General features: G+C 48.6%; 1 protein-coding gene and 1 long non-coding RNA gene across 4 annotated transcripts in view; both read left to right on the forward strand.

Moving 5' to 3' along the window:
* Positions 1 to 20,010, forward strand: part of LOC143218244 (uncharacterized) — a 246,154-nt gene that overhangs the window by 161,420 nt on the left and 64,724 nt on the right. The window lies entirely within an intron of this gene.
* LOC143218314 (uncharacterized) lies at positions 14,473 to 18,266 on the forward strand. 3 transcript variants are annotated; one of them, XM_076443440.1, is made up of 4 exons: positions 14,480 to 14,601; positions 17,503 to 17,725; positions 17,941 to 18,103; positions 18,186 to 18,266. In XM_076443440.1, exons 1-3 carry the CDS (start codon positions 14,488 to 14,490, stop codon positions 17,997 to 17,999), a joined length of 396 nt encoding a protein of 131 aa, XP_076299555.1. In that variant the 5' UTR covers positions 14,480 to 14,487; the 3' UTR covers positions 18,000 to 18,103; positions 18,186 to 18,266. The 3 variants fall into 3 exon arrangements, with proteins under 3 accessions (XP_076299556.1, XP_076299555.1, XP_076299554.1); XM_076443441.1 differs by lacking the exons at positions 17,941 to 18,103; positions 18,186 to 18,266 and adding an exon at positions 17,790 to 17,934 and having other exon boundaries at positions 14,473 to 14,523; XM_076443439.1 differs by lacking the exons at positions 17,941 to 18,103; positions 18,186 to 18,266 and adding an exon at positions 17,790 to 17,934.

The following is a 20,010-nucleotide window of genomic DNA, read 5'->3' on the forward strand; positions in this document are numbered from 1 at the left end:
TTTTCAAGAAATACGAAAGGATGATTGACAACAAATTCGGCAAGCCGATGAAAGTGTTACGTACGGACAATGGACGAGAGTATTGCAACCGTCAAATGAAACAATACCTCGAGGCTCGTGGTATCGAGCTGGTAAACACGGCACCTTACACTCCCCAGCAGAACGGGAAAGCCGAGCGCGATAACAGAACGATTATCGAAAGTGCGCGCACAATGATAACGGCAAAGAAACTTCCTCTGTCGCTTTGGGCAGAAGCAGTCGGTACAGCAGTGACCGTGCTCAACCGAGTATTGGCGACCGGTAAAGAGAAAACGCCATACGAGATCTGGTTTGGAAAGACACCAGATGTATCCCATTTTCGAGTGTTCGGATCGGATGCGTACATGCATATAGACAAACAATTTCGCAAGAAATTAGATCCGAAGGCCACAAAACTCATTTTAGTTGGATATCAGAACGACTCAATGAATTACCGGTTGTATAACCCTCAGAACAAGAAAATATCTGTGTCAAGAGACGTCACGTTCAACGAGAAGTCGCAGCTTGGGGCAACAAAGGGAGAAGAACTCGAATACATCTTCCCAACGGACGAAAATGAAGACGTAGCAGAATCCTGCGAACAGCGAGAGGAGGAAGAACGCCAGGAAGATCAGCGAGAGGAGGAAGAACGCCAGGAAGATCAGGGAGAACCTGAAAGAAACATGGAACGGGCAGTTCCTCGAGAAGAAAATCGAAATCAACCGGAAAACAACAGACAACTGCGGGACCGAACAAACATCCGACCACCAAAAAGGTATGAGGTCGATTTCGCTGAATATAATCCGCCAAACACATTTCAGGAGGCGATGAACAGTGCTGAGGCGAAAAATTGGGCCGAGGCGATTCAGGAAGAGTTCGCCGCACACGACCGGAACGAGACGTGGTCAATCGTACCAAGGAAATCGGATCGGAAACCCATAGATTCGAAATGGGTGTTCAAGGTCATACGAGACACGTCAGGCAACGTATACCGGTACAAAGCGAGACTTTGTGCACGAGGATTTCAACATAAGGAGGGACTCGACTACACGGAGACCTTCTCGCCAGTCGTGAGATACGACTCGCTAAGAGTTCTACTGGCCATGGTGGCCGAAGAGGACTTGGAGCTCACACAGTTCGATGTGAGAACAGCCTTCCTTCACGGCGAGCTGAAGGAAGAGATCTACATGGAGATACCGGAAGGACTCAACGTCAAGAAAGAAGATGAACGTGGCTTCGTGTGTAAACTGAACAAGTCGTTGTATGGCTTGAAACAAGCACCCAGGTGCTGGAATGAAAAGTTTCGTGAGTTCCTAGAAAAATATCAGTTTCGGGAAGCGGAAGCAGATAAGTGTATTTTTCGAGGACGGGTAGGCGGTGTAGATGTATTTTTAGCGCTTTTTGTAGATGACAGACTCATCGCAGCAAAAACAAGTAAAGCCCTCGAGTCGGTAATAAAATCGCTTGGAAACGCGTTCGAAATCACGATCGGGGATGGAAAGTTATTTGTCGGGGTACAAATAGAAAGAAATCGATTAGAGAAAACCATATTCTTGCATCAAGAAGCGTATGTAAAGAAAATACTTAATAAATTTAAGATAATCGATGCAAAAGCGGCAAGTGTTCCAGCCGATCCGCATGAGCGACTAGTTCCAAACGATCACAATGATGAAAACTCAAGTACAGTACCGTTTCGAAAAGCAGTGGGCTCGTTAATGTTTCTTGCTGTCGTGACGCGGCCGGATATCGCATATTCGGTGAATTCAGTTAGTAAATTCCTTAGCAATCACAACGAGAGCCACTGGCAAGCGGTAAAACGAATCTTCCGGTACTTGGTTGGAACAACAAAAGTCGGGATAAAGTACAAAAGCGGCGGGAGTAACTCGGAGTTACAGGGGTTTTCAGACTCGGATTTTGCAAGTGACGTGGAGACGCGTAGATCTACCACGGGGTATGCGTTCTGTCTAACGAACGGGATCGTGACGTGGTCGTCCCAACGACAAAAGCTAGTTACACTCAGCACAACGGAGGCTGAGTACGTCGCGGCAGCAGCAGCTGCGAAAGAGGCCATTTGGCTGAGAAAATTGTTAAACGATCTCGGGTGTCTACCAGTAAATGCGACAGTTCTGCGAGTAGACAATCAAAGTGCAATCCGATTAATCAAAAATGCGGAGTTCCACAAACGAACGAAGCATATAGACTATTATAGACATTAAGCATCACTATTGTTCGGGAATCCGCCACAGCGCGACCGCTTCAAGTCAAATCATAAATAACGATCAAACCAGCGAGCGTCCCCCCTCTCCGTTCTTTTGAACCTCGTGTATGCGAGCACGAAGGTGACAAACGGTGCCGATCGAACCAGTTCAATTTGAACCTCCGAGATCGCTGCTACCAACAAGCAGCCTTTACTGTCGAATCCTTCACTCGCGCCAAAAGTAACGAGTTCGCGATCAGTCTACAATAGCTCACGCGCTACTCCATCCGACAGAGGCAGGGTTCGAAACTCACCAATAAATAGTGTTAGTGAATCACATTTGGCTTGAACCCTTCATTTATCCGTCTATAAAGCGATCTCCATCCGACCTGCACACAAGACCATTCAATCCTCCTCAACCTATCCAACATCCGCTTACCAGCATCCCAAACATTGGTCCTTCGAGCCGGATAAAAGAGGAGTGAATTTCGAATATCCGTGTGCAAAAGTGTAACGGAAAACCGTGGTGTCAAGATGGCCACATTGACCGACCTTCTCGCCAAACAAACACAGCTCATGGGCTGTGTCCAACGAGCTCTCAGCAACTTTAAAAAGCTGGGACAAGCCAAGATGACCCAAGCCGTCACTCAACAACGTCTTGAGAACCTGAAGGAAAACTTCGCTAAGTGCCAGGATGTGGACGCGCAAATATGCGCTCTGGCCGACCAGAAGACCCAAGCGAGCCTGCCGTATTTCAAAGACTACCAGTTCCTGACGTGCGAGGAAGCCTTCTTTGAAGCGTCGGACTTCATGGCCGAGATCATCGCAGCCACCGCATCGGTCCACACCTCCGCCAGCGCACCCCCCGCAGCTGAGGGATCCACCCGATCGTCATCTCATCTTCCAAAGATGCGCCTACCAACGTTCAATGGGAACTTCCAGCAGTGGGAGGCGTTTCGAGATAAGTTTCGTTCCATGGTCATTAACGATGAAACCTTGTCGAATGTAGATCGTTTGCATTATTTGTCGTCGTGCGTAACAGGTGATGCGAGCGACGCGTTAGATCACCTCGCCATAACGGACAGTAATTTCACCGTCGCTTGGGAAGTATTGACCTCGCAGTACGAAAACAAACGTCGGTTAATAACAGCTCATATTCGCTCTTTGAATAACCTGCCAACCGTTACGCGCGAAACCGCCGCCGAACTTCGTGAGTTACGCAACAAAACCCATTCCGCTATCAAAGCATTAAAGAATCTCGACCGTCCGGTAGGCGAATGGGACGACATGCTCGTGTACCTCGTAACGGAAAAATTGGACACGGACACGCGAAAGGCGTGGGAACTCGAGTTAGGCGATAGCTGCGAATACCCGTCATTCGATACATTAAGTAAATTCATAGATTCGCGAATTCGCGCCCTGGAATCCATGCCAGAATCGAGCAACACGAGCGTCAAGACGCAAATACATTGTTCCGCGAAACCAGAAAAGTTTCGGTCCATATCGTCGCATTCCGCCACCATCAAATCGTCGTGTCCGGTGTGCCGATCAAATCACCTAATCATCCAATGCGATGTATTTAAAAATCAACCGCCGTCGCAACGATATAATACCATACGGAATTTGAAACGATGTATTAATTGCTTCAGTGCTAAACACGCGGTCAAGGACTGTGCGAGCGATCACGCATGTAAACAGTGTCGAAAAAGGCATCATACAATGCTACACTTCGCGAGCAATGACACGGCCCCCCCTCCTAACGATCGAAACGACTCGTCGTCAGCTGCTCGGGTTAATGCCCCGATATCCACGCACCTCGTTTCAAAATCGGTCGCGTCAACCTCGCAGGTGTTACTAGCCACAGCGCGCGTGAGGCTGTATTCCACCTCGGGGCACTATATGATAGCACGCGCACTCCTTGACCAAGGCTCGGCCACCACCGTGATAACGGAAAACATAGTTCAAAAGCTGCGTCTACCAAAAATAAGAAGTTCTGTACGAATATCAGGAGTAGGCAATACTGAGTCGACGGTGCATCACGCCGTCGATCTTGTAATCTCCCCAGTATTTGCGCAAACGCCCACGTTCGCTACCACCGCGCTGGTGTTAAAAACACTAACGAGGTACATCCCTCATCGCGCCGACTCCAGCCATAACTGGCCGCATGTAAAGCATTTGACACTCGCCGATACCGATCCCATGAGCTCCGATCCAATCGATATTTTAATCGGAGCGGATTTATATGGTTCCCTACTCCTAGATGGCATTAGGAAAGGCGCCCATGATGAGCCTATCGCTCAAAACACCGCTCTTGGTTGGATACTGTCAGGACCCACGAAACTCCCTCTAGCGTCGTCATCCCTTCAAGCGCACCACATTAGCACATTTGAAGCGCTTGACTCCAATCTCCGTCGATTTTGGGAAGTGGAAGACCTGACGGACGAAAAACCCTTGAGCCAGGAGGAACAGCTCACGGAACAACATTTCGTGAACACCTACAGGCGAGCGGGCGACGGACGATATATAGTGCGATTACCCTTTAAAACCGACGGAGTCACGACACTCGGCGAGTCAAAGTACACCGCACACTCGCGACTCCTCCAAGTCGAACGGCGACTAAACCGCGATTCCGAACAATATAACGCGTATCGCGGCTTTCTAGCAGAGTACCTAGAACTAAACCACATGGAACCGGCCAATCCAACTGATACATCCGTCGCGAAAACAATATATTACATTCCGCATCATGCAGTTTTTAAGGGCGACAGCGCGACTACCCCACTCCGCGTCGTATTTAACGCGTCGTGTCGCACTTCCACCGGCCAATCGTTGAATGATCTATTATGCGTTGGCCCGAAACTCCAAACTGAGCTTTCTGCTATTTTAATTCGTTGGCGGCAACACCGATACGTTTATACAGCGGATAGTGAGAAGATGTATCGGCAAATCTTGGTAGATCCACGTGACAGGGACTACCAGCGCATACTGTGGCGTTTTCAACCAAACGAGCCGATAACCGAATACCGTCTCTGCACCGTGACATACGGAACCGCTCCCGCCGCGTTCCAAGCGCAGCGCGTGCTGCATCAGCTCGTCGAAGATGAAGGAGCCGAGTTCCCTCTAGCCACTCCCATACTGCGCGATCAAGTCTACGTCGACGACTTTATATTTGGCGCAGACGACCGTCCACTCGCGACTCGCGCTCGAGAGCAATTAACCGCGCTCCTCCGTAAGGGAGGATTTCGACTTCGGAAATGGGCCAGCAACTGTCCGTCACTTTTATCCGGAATCAATGCCGCCGATCACGGTTTAGCTTCCGATAAACCGTTTAGAGGAGACGAGCAGTTGAAGGTATTAGGAGTTTCCTGGAACCCTTCTTCGGACACGCTAAAATTCCGAGTAAACGAACTCCCTGAAGGTCGAGCAACGAAGCGCGGCGTAATGTCCATAATCGCCCGACTTTTCGATCCGTTGGGATTGGTCTCACCAGTCGTAGTTAAGGCGAAAATTCTCCTGCAAAAACTGTGGCTGGCCAAATGCGAATGGGACGAACCCTTGCCTATCGACTTGCAGCTTGAGTGGGAAAAATATTACGCATCTTTGCCATCATTAAATGAAGTTTCGATTCCACGATGGACCCATCAAAGCGCGGACACACTGCAATATTCATTGCATGGGTTTGCCGATGCATCAATGCACGCATATGCCGCCGTTGTGTATAGCCGAGTAATGTCAGTAGACGGTATTGTCTCCCTCTCCCTGCTCATGGCTAAGACCAAAGTCGCACCCGTCAAAGCAATGACCATACCGCGACTAGAATTATCAGCTGCTCTCTTGCTGGCCCGCCTAATGACGTCAGTCCGTACCGCGCTCGCGCGACCTCATGCCGAATGCTATTGCTGGACCGATTCCACCATTGCACTCGCATGGATCAGCAAGTTCCCATCTCAATGGCAAACTTTCGTCGCCAATCGCGTCGCCGCGATACAAGAACTATTACCCGATGCCGCGTGGCAACACGTTTCCACACAGGAAAATCCCGCTGATTGCGCGTCACGCGGCCTAGACGGTACCGAAATATTATCGCATCAATTATGGTGGGGAGGACCCGCGTGGCTCCGCCTTCCGCATACGCAATGGCCCGTCCAACCCCCCATAGCAGCCGCGGCATTCTCGCTAGAAAAACGCAAACACAATATTATGTGTACCGGTCTTACCACGGTAAATCGGCCGTGCCCGATTGCTTCTCGGTTCTCCTCGTGGCCCAAGCTGCTACGCGTCACCGCGTACATGCTCCGCTTCGTCACAAAAATACAAGGGCGAATTAACAAAACCCCGCTGCGTGGTATATTCCATTCCGAAACATCAGCGAGCGACGCGCTACAACCAACGGAAATCCGCGCAGCCAAGAATATTTGGATACGCAAAATGCAGCGCGATTCCTTCCCCGCGGAGATTGATTCGCTCACGAAAGAGCATCACGTCGCGAAATCCAGTTCGATAGTGTCACTGAACCCTTTTCTCGATAGCGAGGGAGTGCTCCGCGTCGGTGGCCGCCTCGGCAAATCCAACCTACCGGAGAAAACCAAGCACCCGGTGCTCCTGCATTCGCACCCTATCCTGACGCTAATCATCTCGCACCACCATTTGCGAACAGTGCACGGTGGATCGTCCTTAACATTAGCATCATTGCGAGACGAATATTGGATATTGCGGGCGCGAACAACAGTTCGTGCAGTATTGCACCGTTGCGTAGCGTGCGCACGCGAAAACGCGCTCGTGCCGACGGAACTCATGGGAGAACTGCCGGTCATTCGCACTACCCGTACCGCTCGCGCCTTTGTACATACCGGAGTAGACTACGCCGGACCCATACTCGTGCGCAACGCAGCAGGCCGCGGTCATCAATCGCACAAGGCCTATATCGCGTTATTTGTCTGCATGACGACCAAGGCGGTGCATATAGAGCTGGTGCACGATTATGGGTCCGCTGCCTTCATCGCGGCGTTCCAGCGATTCGCGTCAAGACGGGGCCTTCCCGCGCATATGTACTCCGACAACGGAACGACGTTCCAAGGGGCCGACCGGGAACTAACCACCACCCACCGACGAGCCGTGCGCGACCCGGAATTCTTAAGCGTTTTAGCGACCGACGCCGTAGCGTGGCATTTCATCCCCCCCCCCCGCTGCCCCCCATTTCGGAGGTTTATGGGAAGCTGGAGTGCGAAGCGTCAAATATCACCTGAAGAGGTGCATCGGACGACACACGCTGACCGCCGAAGAGTTAACCACCACGCTTTGCCGGATCGAGGCGTGTCTAAACTCCCGTCCCATTGCCGCCGTGTCAGAGAACCTCGACGATTACGAGGCGTTGACACCCGGACATTTTTTAATCGGAGCCCCCCTAACCGCCGCACCGGAGCCGAGCGTGCTGGAGCTCAACGAGCATCGACTATCTCGCTGGCAACTCGTCCAAAGAATAACAGAGTTATTCTGGAGATCCTGGAGAACGAATTACCTCCACACCCTTCAACAACGCCCCAAATGGCGCAGCGTGCAACGCCTCGCGAAAATCGGGCAAATAGTACTACTCCGCCGAGACCAAGCACCCCCCTGCCAATGGGAGTTGGGTCGTATCATTGCCTGCCATCCGGGCGACGACGGCCTCATCCGCGTCGTGACCGTCCAAACCGGCCGAGCGTCATATACACGACCGCTCAACAAAATATGTTTTCTTCCGGTCGACCTCAATCAAGACGAGGAGCGCCAGTGCGGCAAGGCGGGCGGCGCTACTCAATAAATCGCGACTGGAGCTTGTCGGCTTCCATTAAGTCTAAGTTAGCTGTAAGATCGCGTGCGTTAGATTTAAGTTATAACTGTATATAGCGTCAGTCTTCTTGTATATATATATATGTATACCGTAGTGATCCAGCCGGTCAAAATTTCGAAGACACCCTTCGAGGCGGGCGGAATGTTCGGGAATCCGCCACAGCGCGACCAAGATCATGCAACACAAGACCATTCAATCCTCCTCAACCTATCCAACATCCGCTTACCAGCATCCCAAACAACTATGTTCACGAAACTGTAGAGAGTGGAGAAATCTCGGTACAATATGTTCCTACGGATCAGCAACTGGCTGATATATTTACCAAAGCACTTCCAAAGAGACAGTTTCAGCATCTATGTTATGGTTTAGGCATAGGATCCTCGACGCACTCAAACGGCGGGAGTATGATTTGGATTCCCGTTGGAATACGGGCCTGGGTGCGGGGTACGTGCGGTACAGGCGGTGTTGTTGTTATGACAGGAGACCGGTGGTACGTTACTAGATTCGCGTCGTCGTGTATAACCGGTGGAGGTGTGACAGGGGTTTGTTCGTAACAGGCCTAAGTTATGTAGGTCTGTTACACCCCCCTCCTTCTTCGGGGTGACGAGCGAAAGGCGGCGAGACTGATTTATTCAGAAGAAACAGGTTTGGTATACATTGTTACAAAAGAAACTCGTAATACTGGCTGGTGTCAGAAAAACAAAAGGTGTATATGTGTTGTCACGTTGATCTTTTCCGCGGAGCTGGAAGGCCCGTGGAAAGGATCAAGCTCGGGCTTTACAGGCACGGAGGCCGGGCCGCGTTTAGCCGAGTACGCGCGGTCCGCCCGGGACAACGGAATTCGAGGATCCGACGGATCAAATCTTGCGAACGGTTCGGGCGCCAGGCACTTCCGGAGTGCCACGCGAAACGCGATTCTGTTCCAGGACTCAGAGAAGCCGAGTCCGGGAGTCGAACCCTCGAAATACGCGGACGGGAATTGCGCCACGAAACGGGCCACAGGATTCGGACACAGGAGCGTTCGGGCAATCCTCACGGCAGGACGGATCTCACAGGACTCGAGAAATAACTCACGACGATATGGGCTCGAGATGTTTAATCGGTCGTTAACGATTACAAAATTACGGCCACGTGGCCGCGACCCGAGAGCCCGCGCTCTTTATACAAGATTGCGACAGATGTAGGTTCGCTGCGCGGTTGTCGTCGAAGTTGGACACGCGTCGGAATCGTCGTGCAAGATCGCGAGTTGAGAAAATCGCGGTCGACGAGATCGCGTGTAGCGCAGGTGAACGGCGCGGTAATGGACCGTCGCGGCGGCCGTCGCTCGCGGTTCGATTTTACACGCACGGTACGCTTGGTTACGTTTCGATCATCGGCGCGACACAGGATTCGAGACACTTGGAGATTATTCCCACGAAACGCGACTCCTCCGAGGAAACTTCCGTACTCGCATTACCCGGGGAAAACTCTCCGAAACTTAACCTCAAAACGCCCCCGGAACGGGCGTGAGACGTTGGCACGAGGCGTTCAGCGCCACGGCACACGCGAATATTCGAGGACGAGACGAGAAGCGTCCGCCCTCGCGCGATTAAGGTCGAGCCACCTCGCAAGAAACACCGGATGGAACACTGGCTGACTTACCGTTTCGCCTTTTCTCTACGGTTTCGCTGTGGCTTCCGTGAAGCGGCCCTAGCCGACTGCGGGGCAGGTCGGTACCGTTGCCTTCGGGTAATCCCAGCGGGAAACTCTCACGAGCACTCGTTACTAAACGCAACCGGAATCGCCAAGGCGGACTAGCGGTGTGATATAGCGCGTGATTCTGTACCGGCGTAATCTGCGTGTCAATCTACCGGGAGCCAGCGCGACAGTGTCGCATCGATTCTCGATCGCGCGGCGAGTCGATCCTTGTTCCCCCTCCCGACTCGTTGCCGAATTTTCCCGATTGGCGCGTGGCGCGTACGCAACATTGTAGCGACCAGGATCGTCCCTACTAAGGTCCTTGGGCCCCAGACCTTAGCGCGAATAATCGTGTCTAAGGTTTTTCTCCGTTTGGCTGCGATCGCACCACCCACGCCGGAGCTTTAGCGCGATGAGGCGACGTCAGGATCACGAAAGGCCCTGATGACCAGCTGTTCGATGCAAGCTCCTGTCCCTTCGACGCCTCCGGGTTAATTTCCCGTGTGCTCTCGGTCCAAATCGTTGTTTCCCGTGCACGGGGCTTCCGCAATATCGGCCAGTTCTTTTTCTGTAGGTTCGTCTGGTGCTGTGTCGGTTCCTCGGAAGACTTCGGTCGGTCGGGGTACCTTTCTCGTGCCCGTAATACGGCCCTGAAAACTTGGCCGTTCTCGGCACGTATGGCAGATGTCAATCATCGGCGATCGATAAATACGGGATTTCCTCGAGGAACGCTCTCGAATCCTGTGATTCCGTGTCGTGGCTCGTGAGAGGGCGGCTCAGTCCCGTTTATAGGTTACCTTTGTAACCGTAATTAACGGAAAAGTGACGTCGCACGATTTGCAACGTCACAGTGTATGTAATATCAGTGTGGTGCTGCGTCGTTGTTGTTCCCCTCTCGTTGTCGGCATCACCTCAGTCGTCCGGCTCGGTCGAATTTTAGGACCCACCTCTCGTCCCCTATAGACGCCAGGAAGCGTTTGGAGGTGGTCAGCCGTAGTGGTACCTCAATGCGTCGGCCATTTGGTAGTAGGTACCATGTTGTTGGGCACGTCGCGTTTTTCCCTTGGTACCGTATTGGCGTCAGTGTGTCGCGGTGGACTGCGGGTGTGGGGAAACCTTCGTTCCCTGGTTCCTTGCTTCGCGGGTCCTTTGGGCTGTGTGTGCCTGGCTGCTGGTGAACTGAACTGGTTCTGTGAACTGGACAAATGCTCTGGATTATTTTCCGGGGTCGGCCTCGGCCGCGTGGGGCCGGAGTAGCCGTCGGGGCAGGGGCGGGTGCGGGTACCCTGGTTTGTTCCGCGGGGGTATCTGGTTGCGCGTCCGGTTCGGTGCTCTCCGGTCGAGCGTCGTTTTCGGGGCTGTGTTCCGGTTTGAGATCCTGGATATGGATGTGTCGGATCCATTTTCTCCTTCCGTCCTGGAGGTCAACGATAACTGGCGATATTATGCGTTGTACCGTATAGGGACCGCTGTATTTTGGGGCTAGCTTAGCAGCTATGCCCGCTCCCTTGTCGGACAGGGTGTGTTCCCTTTTCCAAACGCGATCCCCTATGGCTGGTCTCCACTCGCGGCGTCGCAGGTTGTAATATTTCTCTTGTCTGCCGAAGGCTTGCGCTAAGTGAAGTTTGGCCAGTTCCTGGGCTTCTCGTAGATTTTTCCAGCGTTGGTGCGGGGTGGCAGTTGGCCCGTCTGCTGCTTGCTGTCCTGGTACTCTTAACTCTCGGCCTTGATTCAGGTATGCCGGCGTGTATCCGGTCGCCTCATGCCATGCGGTGTTGATGGCAAACCTTGCCTCGTCTAATTTTTCGTCCCAGCGGTCGTGGTTCTTCCCGACGTACTGAGCTAGCATTGTTTTCACGACTTTGTTTGCTCTCTCGACCGGGTTGCACTGTGGTGCATACGGTGGTGTACGGCGGTGCGTGATGCCGGCTGCCTGTAGTAGACTGGTAAACGCCTCTCCAATGAATTGGCGTCCGTTGTCGGATATAATGATCTGTGGCGCTCCGTGACGTAGGATAATATCCTTCTGGATTCCCGCGGCGACAGCAGTGCTGGTGGCTTTTCGAAGGGGCGTGAGTTCGACCCACTTCGAAAAGCGATCGAGTGCGACGAGTAGCCAGATGTGTCCGCGGCGTGATCGCGGCAGCGGCCCAACCAGATCTACGGACACGGTGTGCCACGGTTGTGTCCCTGGATTAGCGTGGAGGCGTCCTGGTGGCGGTACAGGCGGTGACTTGTATTGTTGGCAGCTGACGCAGCTGCGAACGTGTCGTGCGATGTCTCGGAACATCCCTGGCCAGTGGTACCTCTGGGCAATGCGGACGCTCGTTTTGGCGATTCCTAGGTGTCCCGCGGTGGGGTCATCGTGAAATTGCCGTAGAACTGCCTCTCGGTCGGTCGCCGGTATGCATATTTTCCATGCGGTTCCGGAATCTGGCTCATTGTAATCGAGCTGGTGCGGTATTCGTCGTTGCAGTTTTCCCTCGTAAATCCGGAAATCGGGAACTGAGGCGGGATCGTGTTGCACGGCTTCCATCTTCTTCTCGTACCAGGAGTCGTTACGCGGTTTGGTGCGGAGGAGACTGACGCCTGGTATAGGTTCGATGCGGGATAGTGCGTCTGCTACATGGTTCAGCTTTCCTGGCCGATACTGGATGTCGAAGTCGTACTGTTGCAGTTCGAGGGCCCATCTCGCCAGTCGTCCGGTTGGACTGTCGATTTGTTGCAACCAACGAAGTGTCTGGTGGTCTGTGAGAACCGTGAAATGGTAACCTTCTAGGTAAGGTTTCATTTTCCGAATTCCCCAGACGACGGCCAGACACTCCTTCTCCGTTGCGCTGTAGTTTCGCTCTGTGGTGCTCAGCGTGTGGCTGGCATTCTTGCCAGCCACACGCTGACCAGTTTCTCCTTCAGTGTCTGGAATGCATTCTCCTCGGTCTCGGTCCATTCCCACTTTGCGTTTTTCCGTGTAAGCTGTGTGAGCGGCTCTACTACTTCCGCAAAGTTTGGTACGAACCGCCGGTACCATGAGGCCATGCCGTGGAAACGTCGAACTTCCCGGATGTTTTTGGGTGCGGTTATCTTTGCGATGGCACTCGTTTTTTCTGGGTAGGTTCGTATCCCCTGCTGGTCGACAATGTGTCCGAGGAAGCGGAGGCTGCTAACGCAGAATCTACATTTGTCGGGATTCAGGCGGAGTCCGGCTGCGCGGAGGCGTCGAAAGACTTCTCGTAAATGTCGCTGGTGTTCCTCGAGGGTCTTACTGGTGATGATTATGTCATCCAGGTACGCGAACGCGTATGGTTCGAGTTCAGGACCGATTATTCTGTCGAGCAGCCGTTGAAATGTGGCGGGTGCCGAATGTAAACCGAACGGCATGACTCGAAACTGAAATAAACCTTTCCTGGTACCGTGAAGGCGGTGAGCGGTCGGCTGGCATCTTCGAGTGGGACTTGCCAGTACCCATTTTTTAAATCGAGGGTGGTCAGGTATCTTGCCCCTCGTAATTTGTCGAGAGTAGCCTGGATATGCGGCAGTGGGTACGCGTCCTTTTCGGATCGGTCGTTCAGTCGACGAAAGTCGACGCAGAACCTGGGCTTTCCGTCCTTTTTCTTCACAACTACCACCGGTGAGCTCCACGGGCTGCTGGACGGCTCTATTACTCGGTCATCGAGCATTTTTTCGACTTCCTCGTTTATTATCGCCTGCATTGCCGGGTTTCTGGGTTGGTAGCGCTGTTTGAGCGGCGTTTCATCGAGCAATTTGATACGGTGCTCGATGAGATTTGTTCGTCCCGGTACCGTTTCAAATAGTTTCATTTCTGCTTGTAGGAAGTCGTCGAACTGTCGGCGGGCACCTTCATCTGGTACGCGGAGGCCCATTTGCTGGCATGGTTCGGACAAGCAGGCGGTGGGCCAGGTTGCTATGTCGTATGGCGGTTTCAGGTTCATTCGGAGTGCCGCGATGGCTTGAATGCCCAGTAATACTGGCGGACCCATATTCGGCAGTATGGTAAAGTCTTGCTGGTTTTCGGTGCCTAGTGCGGTGAATGATAGTCGTATGCGGCCGGCGGGTTGCATGCTCGTGCCGTCTGCCAGGCTGATTAGCGTGCTCGGTTCGGACGCTCGCATGCCTTGTTCGAGTGCCCATTCGTACGCTTCGGCGTTAATACAAGACATTGGGCACCGGTGTCGAGCAATTTTAAATCATTTAAATTAAAAGCAATATTAAAAGTGAATCAAAAGAAAAGGCTATCTTTCTCACGAAATCCTATTGTTCCTCTTTCCCTTGATAATCTCAATACGTTGTTTTTCCTACCCCGCCGGTAAAGAGTGGGGTGGAGTAGGGGGATACAGCTTCTAAGGAAGAACTTTTTTCTGTACACTTTTTCGAAAAAAGAGCTCTGCATGCTAATCCGCAATAATACAGAGAGTATTTCAACGCAAAGGTCATTTGGAAAAAGTGTACAGAAAAGAAGTTCTTCCATAAAAACGTACACTTTTGTTGTTTACAAAGTTCCAAGAGCCAAATTGCAAAAAAGGACTCTGTACGGGACCCCGCAATAATGCAGAGAATATTTCAACACAAAGAGCATCAAAAAATATTGCTTCTTCGTGAAATGCGGCTTACCCGCGTGATCGAAAAAATCAAGCTGTTTCATATATTCTCTGTCAGTGTCTTCCCTGCAAGAAACATATCTACTTCTCTGTCTTCGTAGTTCACCCCGAGTGGCGCTGTTGAAGTTACTATTTTTGGTCCGGCGCACATGGTCGACACGGTCGACACCAGTCGACACCCCCTGGTCGGTTTAGAGAAATGTCTAATTGTATTAGTGTATTGTAATAGTGATAATTTATCCGACGAGTGTATATTTACAAAAGTAAGTACTTCCATTGCTGTTATTTGTTACCGTTAGTGTTTTTTGCTGATGCCCTTCCGCTATATTCGAAGTTTACTATTCGCTTGGCAAGAAAGTTAAAGAAAGTACTTTCGGTATTGTAAAGTCTGTCCCAGTTAAGAATAGACTTCCTTCGCGCAGCTCGACTGATCGCAGCGCCTTGCTGCGAGCCTCCGAGCTCCCACTCCACTACCCACTCCCCACTGTCTCGACGCGAGTCTTCATATACGCGGTGTACCGGAATGAAACGGGTTAGTGGACATTTTGGTCTGGACGATTATGACTTATTGACTCCGCTTCTGTGGAGATGCACCTGATGGCTCTCCTTGTTCCATTTTCTTTCGCCAATAAACACTTTAAAGAAAAGCGCGGAAAAACTAGCGAAACGAACGAGGTAAAATAGCGAGGGTGGTGATGCGTGTAACACAGGACACCTGGTATAACGCGAGTGAGGCAGTTTGCAGCGCTGCATCGCGTGGCGTCGCTTCAGTGCCACTGCGCGCATGCGTTGTGCATTGGGAGTACTACCAATCAGGGCGAACCTGCGCAGCGAACGACGTAAACTGGTCATTCGCGAAGTCTATTCTTAACTGGGACAGACTTTAAGGGGGTAGACTGCTTTTTCCAGGATTGCAAGGGTGCGGGATTGCAATTGATTGCAATCCTGGAAACTAGAGGGTTATTGTTGCTCGCTCGCTTCGCTCGCTCGTGAGTAGGGTTGTTTTTGCTCGCTCGCTTCGCGAGCTCGCGGATAGGACTGCTCTTGCGAAAGGGTTAGTGGTACGCATGGCTAGTAGTACCTATAGCTATTAATGTTTTTTTGATTTGGTGTGTGACTCTCCACGAGCCACACAAAGAACTTCCCGATTCGTTAGTTGCAGTATATTATTATCATTATTTTTAGTACGTTTTAAGAAGATTATACGTTTTCAGGGAAATTCAATAGTTTTCTACTTATCAAGATGTTTGCTATATGGCGTCGCCTTAAACGAACATCGTAGACTCGTTGCTCGCTTGGTTCCTTGTTATAGCGTACTGATGTTGCAAAATAAATTGTCTTAATTATTATAGTTTTTCGCAAACGATACGACTCCTCATTATCCGGGTTAGCAGTATTGACCTTGGTTTTCTTCGATACTGTTAATTTAAATTGTCCCAAAATATATAAACCGCTCAATTTTGAAACTCTGCTCAGTGCTACATACAACATGTGTAAAGTTCGTTTTTCTGATGTTTTAAAATTCAAACATACTTTTCTCGTATGTTTGTCCCTGACTTTTATGAATCGTAATCGCTTCAGCAGGAACCACTGGAAATTGACTACGTGTGATTTGATATTTTTCCTCACTCGACATATTTACTTGATTCGATATTTTTATTATTGGTGGCAAATTTTGATGAATATTTGCATTTTTCATATAATCACGATAACGAGTTCTTACTTTCACTCCTACTCTGGCCAATTGAAAATCTAACCACAATATAGACGGAATTTTAGTATTTTCTTGAAAAGTAATAAATTTTAATATTCCGCATGTGTGCTCCATTAACCAATCCGTTTTCAACATTAATGTTATTAATAATTATCATATTGTTTATATTAATTTTCAATTTAATCTCAGTTAATAATTCGTTTTGAACTGATTGTTTTTTTAAAGATTGTAATATAAATTTTTTTTGTACTTTCATCGATATTCTTTGAAAATGTATTCTCGGGAGTAGAGATGATTAACTCACTCTTGCATTGGGATAATTTTCGATTATTGTAAGCGGAAACATTAGCGTAAGGTACAAAAAAAAATTTTTTTTTAAATTAAAAAAATTTTTTTTAATTTAAGAAAAATGAAAAAAAAATTTTTTTGTGTAATTACGTTTGTTTCTTCGGTGGAAACTTTCCATTCTCTCGTATAAATTGCATTGTAGAATCAACTCCGTTCGAAAAAAACTAAAAATCTAAAAAACTACTTGACCAATATGGACCAAAATCTAATCAGCTCTAAGTTACGACGGGGCACATCGATTGCATCATTCATCATTCTGATCGCGTTGTTACTTTTTCAGAAAACGTTAACGAAAAATTTGATACCATAGAAACAGACATACGCACACACACACACACACACACACACACATACGAACATTTTGCTTAAAATAGTCTAGAATGACTGCAATGACCATGAAACGTGAAGATCTGCTAAAAAATCGATTTTCGATTTTCGGGGTCATTACAATAACTTCCCTATAAAATCGGGAAGTTAACGAGTCTACCGCCCTAATGTGTAAATAAGTGTGAAGTCAAAAAATGAACAAAAATTGGTCACATTTCCATTCCTTCATTCTATTTGCTATTTTTCTCTAAATATATTCTCTAATTAATTATATTTACGTCGTAATTACATATATGTGTCGTAGATTTAAGCGCGTTTTTAGAATAAGCATAGGTTAAGGATTGGCCGTTGGAAGTTGCAGGAGTCGGCTGCTGAGTGTTCGCGTGTGCATTTACATTGTAGCGCGGCCGAGACGTTTGATCGGCCGCAAGAGTCGGGATCGGTTTCTCTTACGCGCAGCCGAAACGTTTGAGCGGCTGCGACAAACAAAATCGGCTCCCTTTTAGAATGCGTGCACGTGGACGGAGTGACTCTGCGGAGTGGGGAGAATGCGAGGCAAGGCCCTCGATGGACCGAGACCGGCCGGCAGATTTTGTTTAGCGCTCGAACGATCGAGATCAGTGTCTCCGCAGAGTCAAACGGTCAGAATACTCGACAGCCGACACGCGACGATGAAACGTATTAACGCCGGGGCGCACGGGTCGCGCCAAAATGTTTCTGCCGCGACATATGTTTAAATTAGTCTCTAAATTTTACCATACTTTTCAATTCTTAGAATATATACACACAAATGGAGATGCCTACAAATACATGGACCGTTGTCCAATTTTTGGCGGACGGAACGGTAGAAGCGGTGCCAAATAGTTGGCTGGAAGGCGACAAATGTTATTGGCCACCGGTACACAAATCAAAATTGAGCAACGCAATCCAACAATGTGAACTGCCTCAACCTTCGTGGGAGCACTTTTCTGTAAAGATCTTCAAAAACAGTACCTTTGGTAAGTTAAAGTAGTTACACACCATACATGTACAATTAAAATAATAATTATATAATGCTTCTAGACGACTACACGAAGGCTAGAAGAAAAGCAAAGGAGGCCGAAGAGACCAGCGACTTGTTTAATAAATACACTTAAAATTATACTGACATTTATCTTTCATTTTCATTAAATTAACAGAATGTGATATGCTACATAACAATTTTTTATTTTAGGCAGCAGAAGTGCACAATACGGGGGGCACAACAGCTACAACTTCGCCGGGAAAGTCTAGGTATCATTATGACTGACGTGCTGGCATGGTGGTCTGCTATAGCTGATTGGGCCGAAAGGGCAAAAAACCGTTTGCAAATTATCGAACGGCCAGCCTTGTTATATGTAATTATCACCCTTATTTTAATATTATTATTATAATGATTATTCATGTGCAAATTAATAAACAAAGATATTCTTATTCAAGGTGCAGCGGAGAAAGCCAAAGTGGACGGCAGCCGCAAGAAACATGAACAAAGCGAGTGTGACCAAGTGATTTTAATTTCAATATATCTGTGGTTATCAGGAAGAACGCCGCATGTCACATATACTTTCACTTTCGATCGCTAATACTTTGACATAGGAGGTTGGTTAAATTGCATTGTTGTCTGAGCCTTCCAAACGTGTTTCCATGACTTTTTTCTGGTAAATATGTACAGTAGCGGACAAAAGTGTAAGACCGCTCTAAAGAAGACGATAACTTTTTTAATATTTTACTATACGATTTGAACTTTTTTGGGAAGCTAGAGCAATTAGTTTACTAAAGGACGCGAAAAGAAATTTTTTCAAAAATTGCAATTGATCGGAATTGTTGAAAAAATACTAAAAGTTGATTTTTTATTTAAACATATCCTGAAAATTTCGTCAAAATCGGTCGACGTTGCAATGAGCTACAAACGTTGAAAGATGGTAAAAATTGCAGATTTTCGGCAATAAATCGTGAAAATCTGCTCATTGCAACGTCGACCAATTTGACAAAATTTTCAGGATATGTTTGATTGACACAGATCTACATGTAGCGGCCATGGGCACGTACCATAAAACATCTGGCGTGCAAATGGTCAGGACGGTTTGCGAGGCAAGCAGCAATAAAGCTATTTTTGAGAAAGCCGTTTTTAACGCGTACAATTTAGATGTCGTAGACAATGTATGTCCCGTTCGGTAGAATCTTTCGTTGACGGCCTCAATAGCAAATGCTGATATCGTAAACCCCGAGTTTCCGAAGGGTCGCGCCGACCGAGGTCCGAGGGGCCCATGCAAGGCCACGGTAAGTACCTCGCCGACCTGGAGGAAATACCGCTATATCATAAAAACCCTAACGGTCACTTTCTGCATCCCCGAAAAAGCGCGCCTCGGGCGCAAGGATGGTGGGAGTGTCCTAAACGAGAAAACTGCCTGATTGGAGGCAATTGTTATCAACTGCCCAATCAGTGCAGTTTAGTGTTTAGAATCCGCCTTTCGGAAAAAGGATAAAAAGGCGTACCGAAGACAGAGTCGGAGAGAAGCTACAGAGAGACTTGTAGAAGCAACGACTACGATTGAATAAAGAGACCTTCCCGCGAACTTGTTTCTATTCTCATTTCGAACACGACCATCCAAGCTTCTTCATACACAAAACGTGTTCTTTAAATTTTCAATATAGGCCCACATAAAATAGTTAAAAAATCAACTTTTAGTATTTTTTCAACAATTCCGATCAATTGCAATTTTTGAAAAAATTTCTTTTCACATCCTTTAGTAAACTAATTGCTCTAGCTTCCCAAAAAAGTTCAAATCGTATAGTACAATATTAAAAAAAGTTGTCGTCTTCTTTAGAGCGGTCTTAAACTTTTGTCCGCTACTGTAAATCCTATACTCTAAAGTCTATACTCACTAATCCTATACTCAATGAATGCATAAACTCGAATTTTTGAAATTGTGACATGCGGCGTTTTTCCTTACAACCACAGACATTATCAGTAATATTTTATTTTCACTTTTATATTTTATTTTAATTTTTATATTTTTTAATTTTAGTGTACAGGGTGAGGCGCCAGAAACAGGCCCCCTGAATAAGCATTAATCAGATGTTAGTAGCTTTTTTGTAGATGGACGCGTAAAGGACATATGAAGGTCAACTTCTTTTTTTTTAATGGAACGAGGTATTTTTTATTACATTAATCGATGCAGCTGGACATTCATTATAAAAAAGTACTAACCTATGTATGTCGAAAAATTACCCAGACAGCCAAAATCCTTGATTGTGTCCAGGC

Source organism: Lasioglossum baleicum, chromosome 19 (genome assembly GCF_051020765.1).
Source record: "Lasioglossum baleicum chromosome 19, iyLasBale1, whole genome shotgun sequence".
In the NCBI taxonomy this organism is placed as follows: domain Eukaryota; kingdom Metazoa; phylum Arthropoda; class Insecta; order Hymenoptera; family Halictidae; genus Lasioglossum; species Lasioglossum baleicum.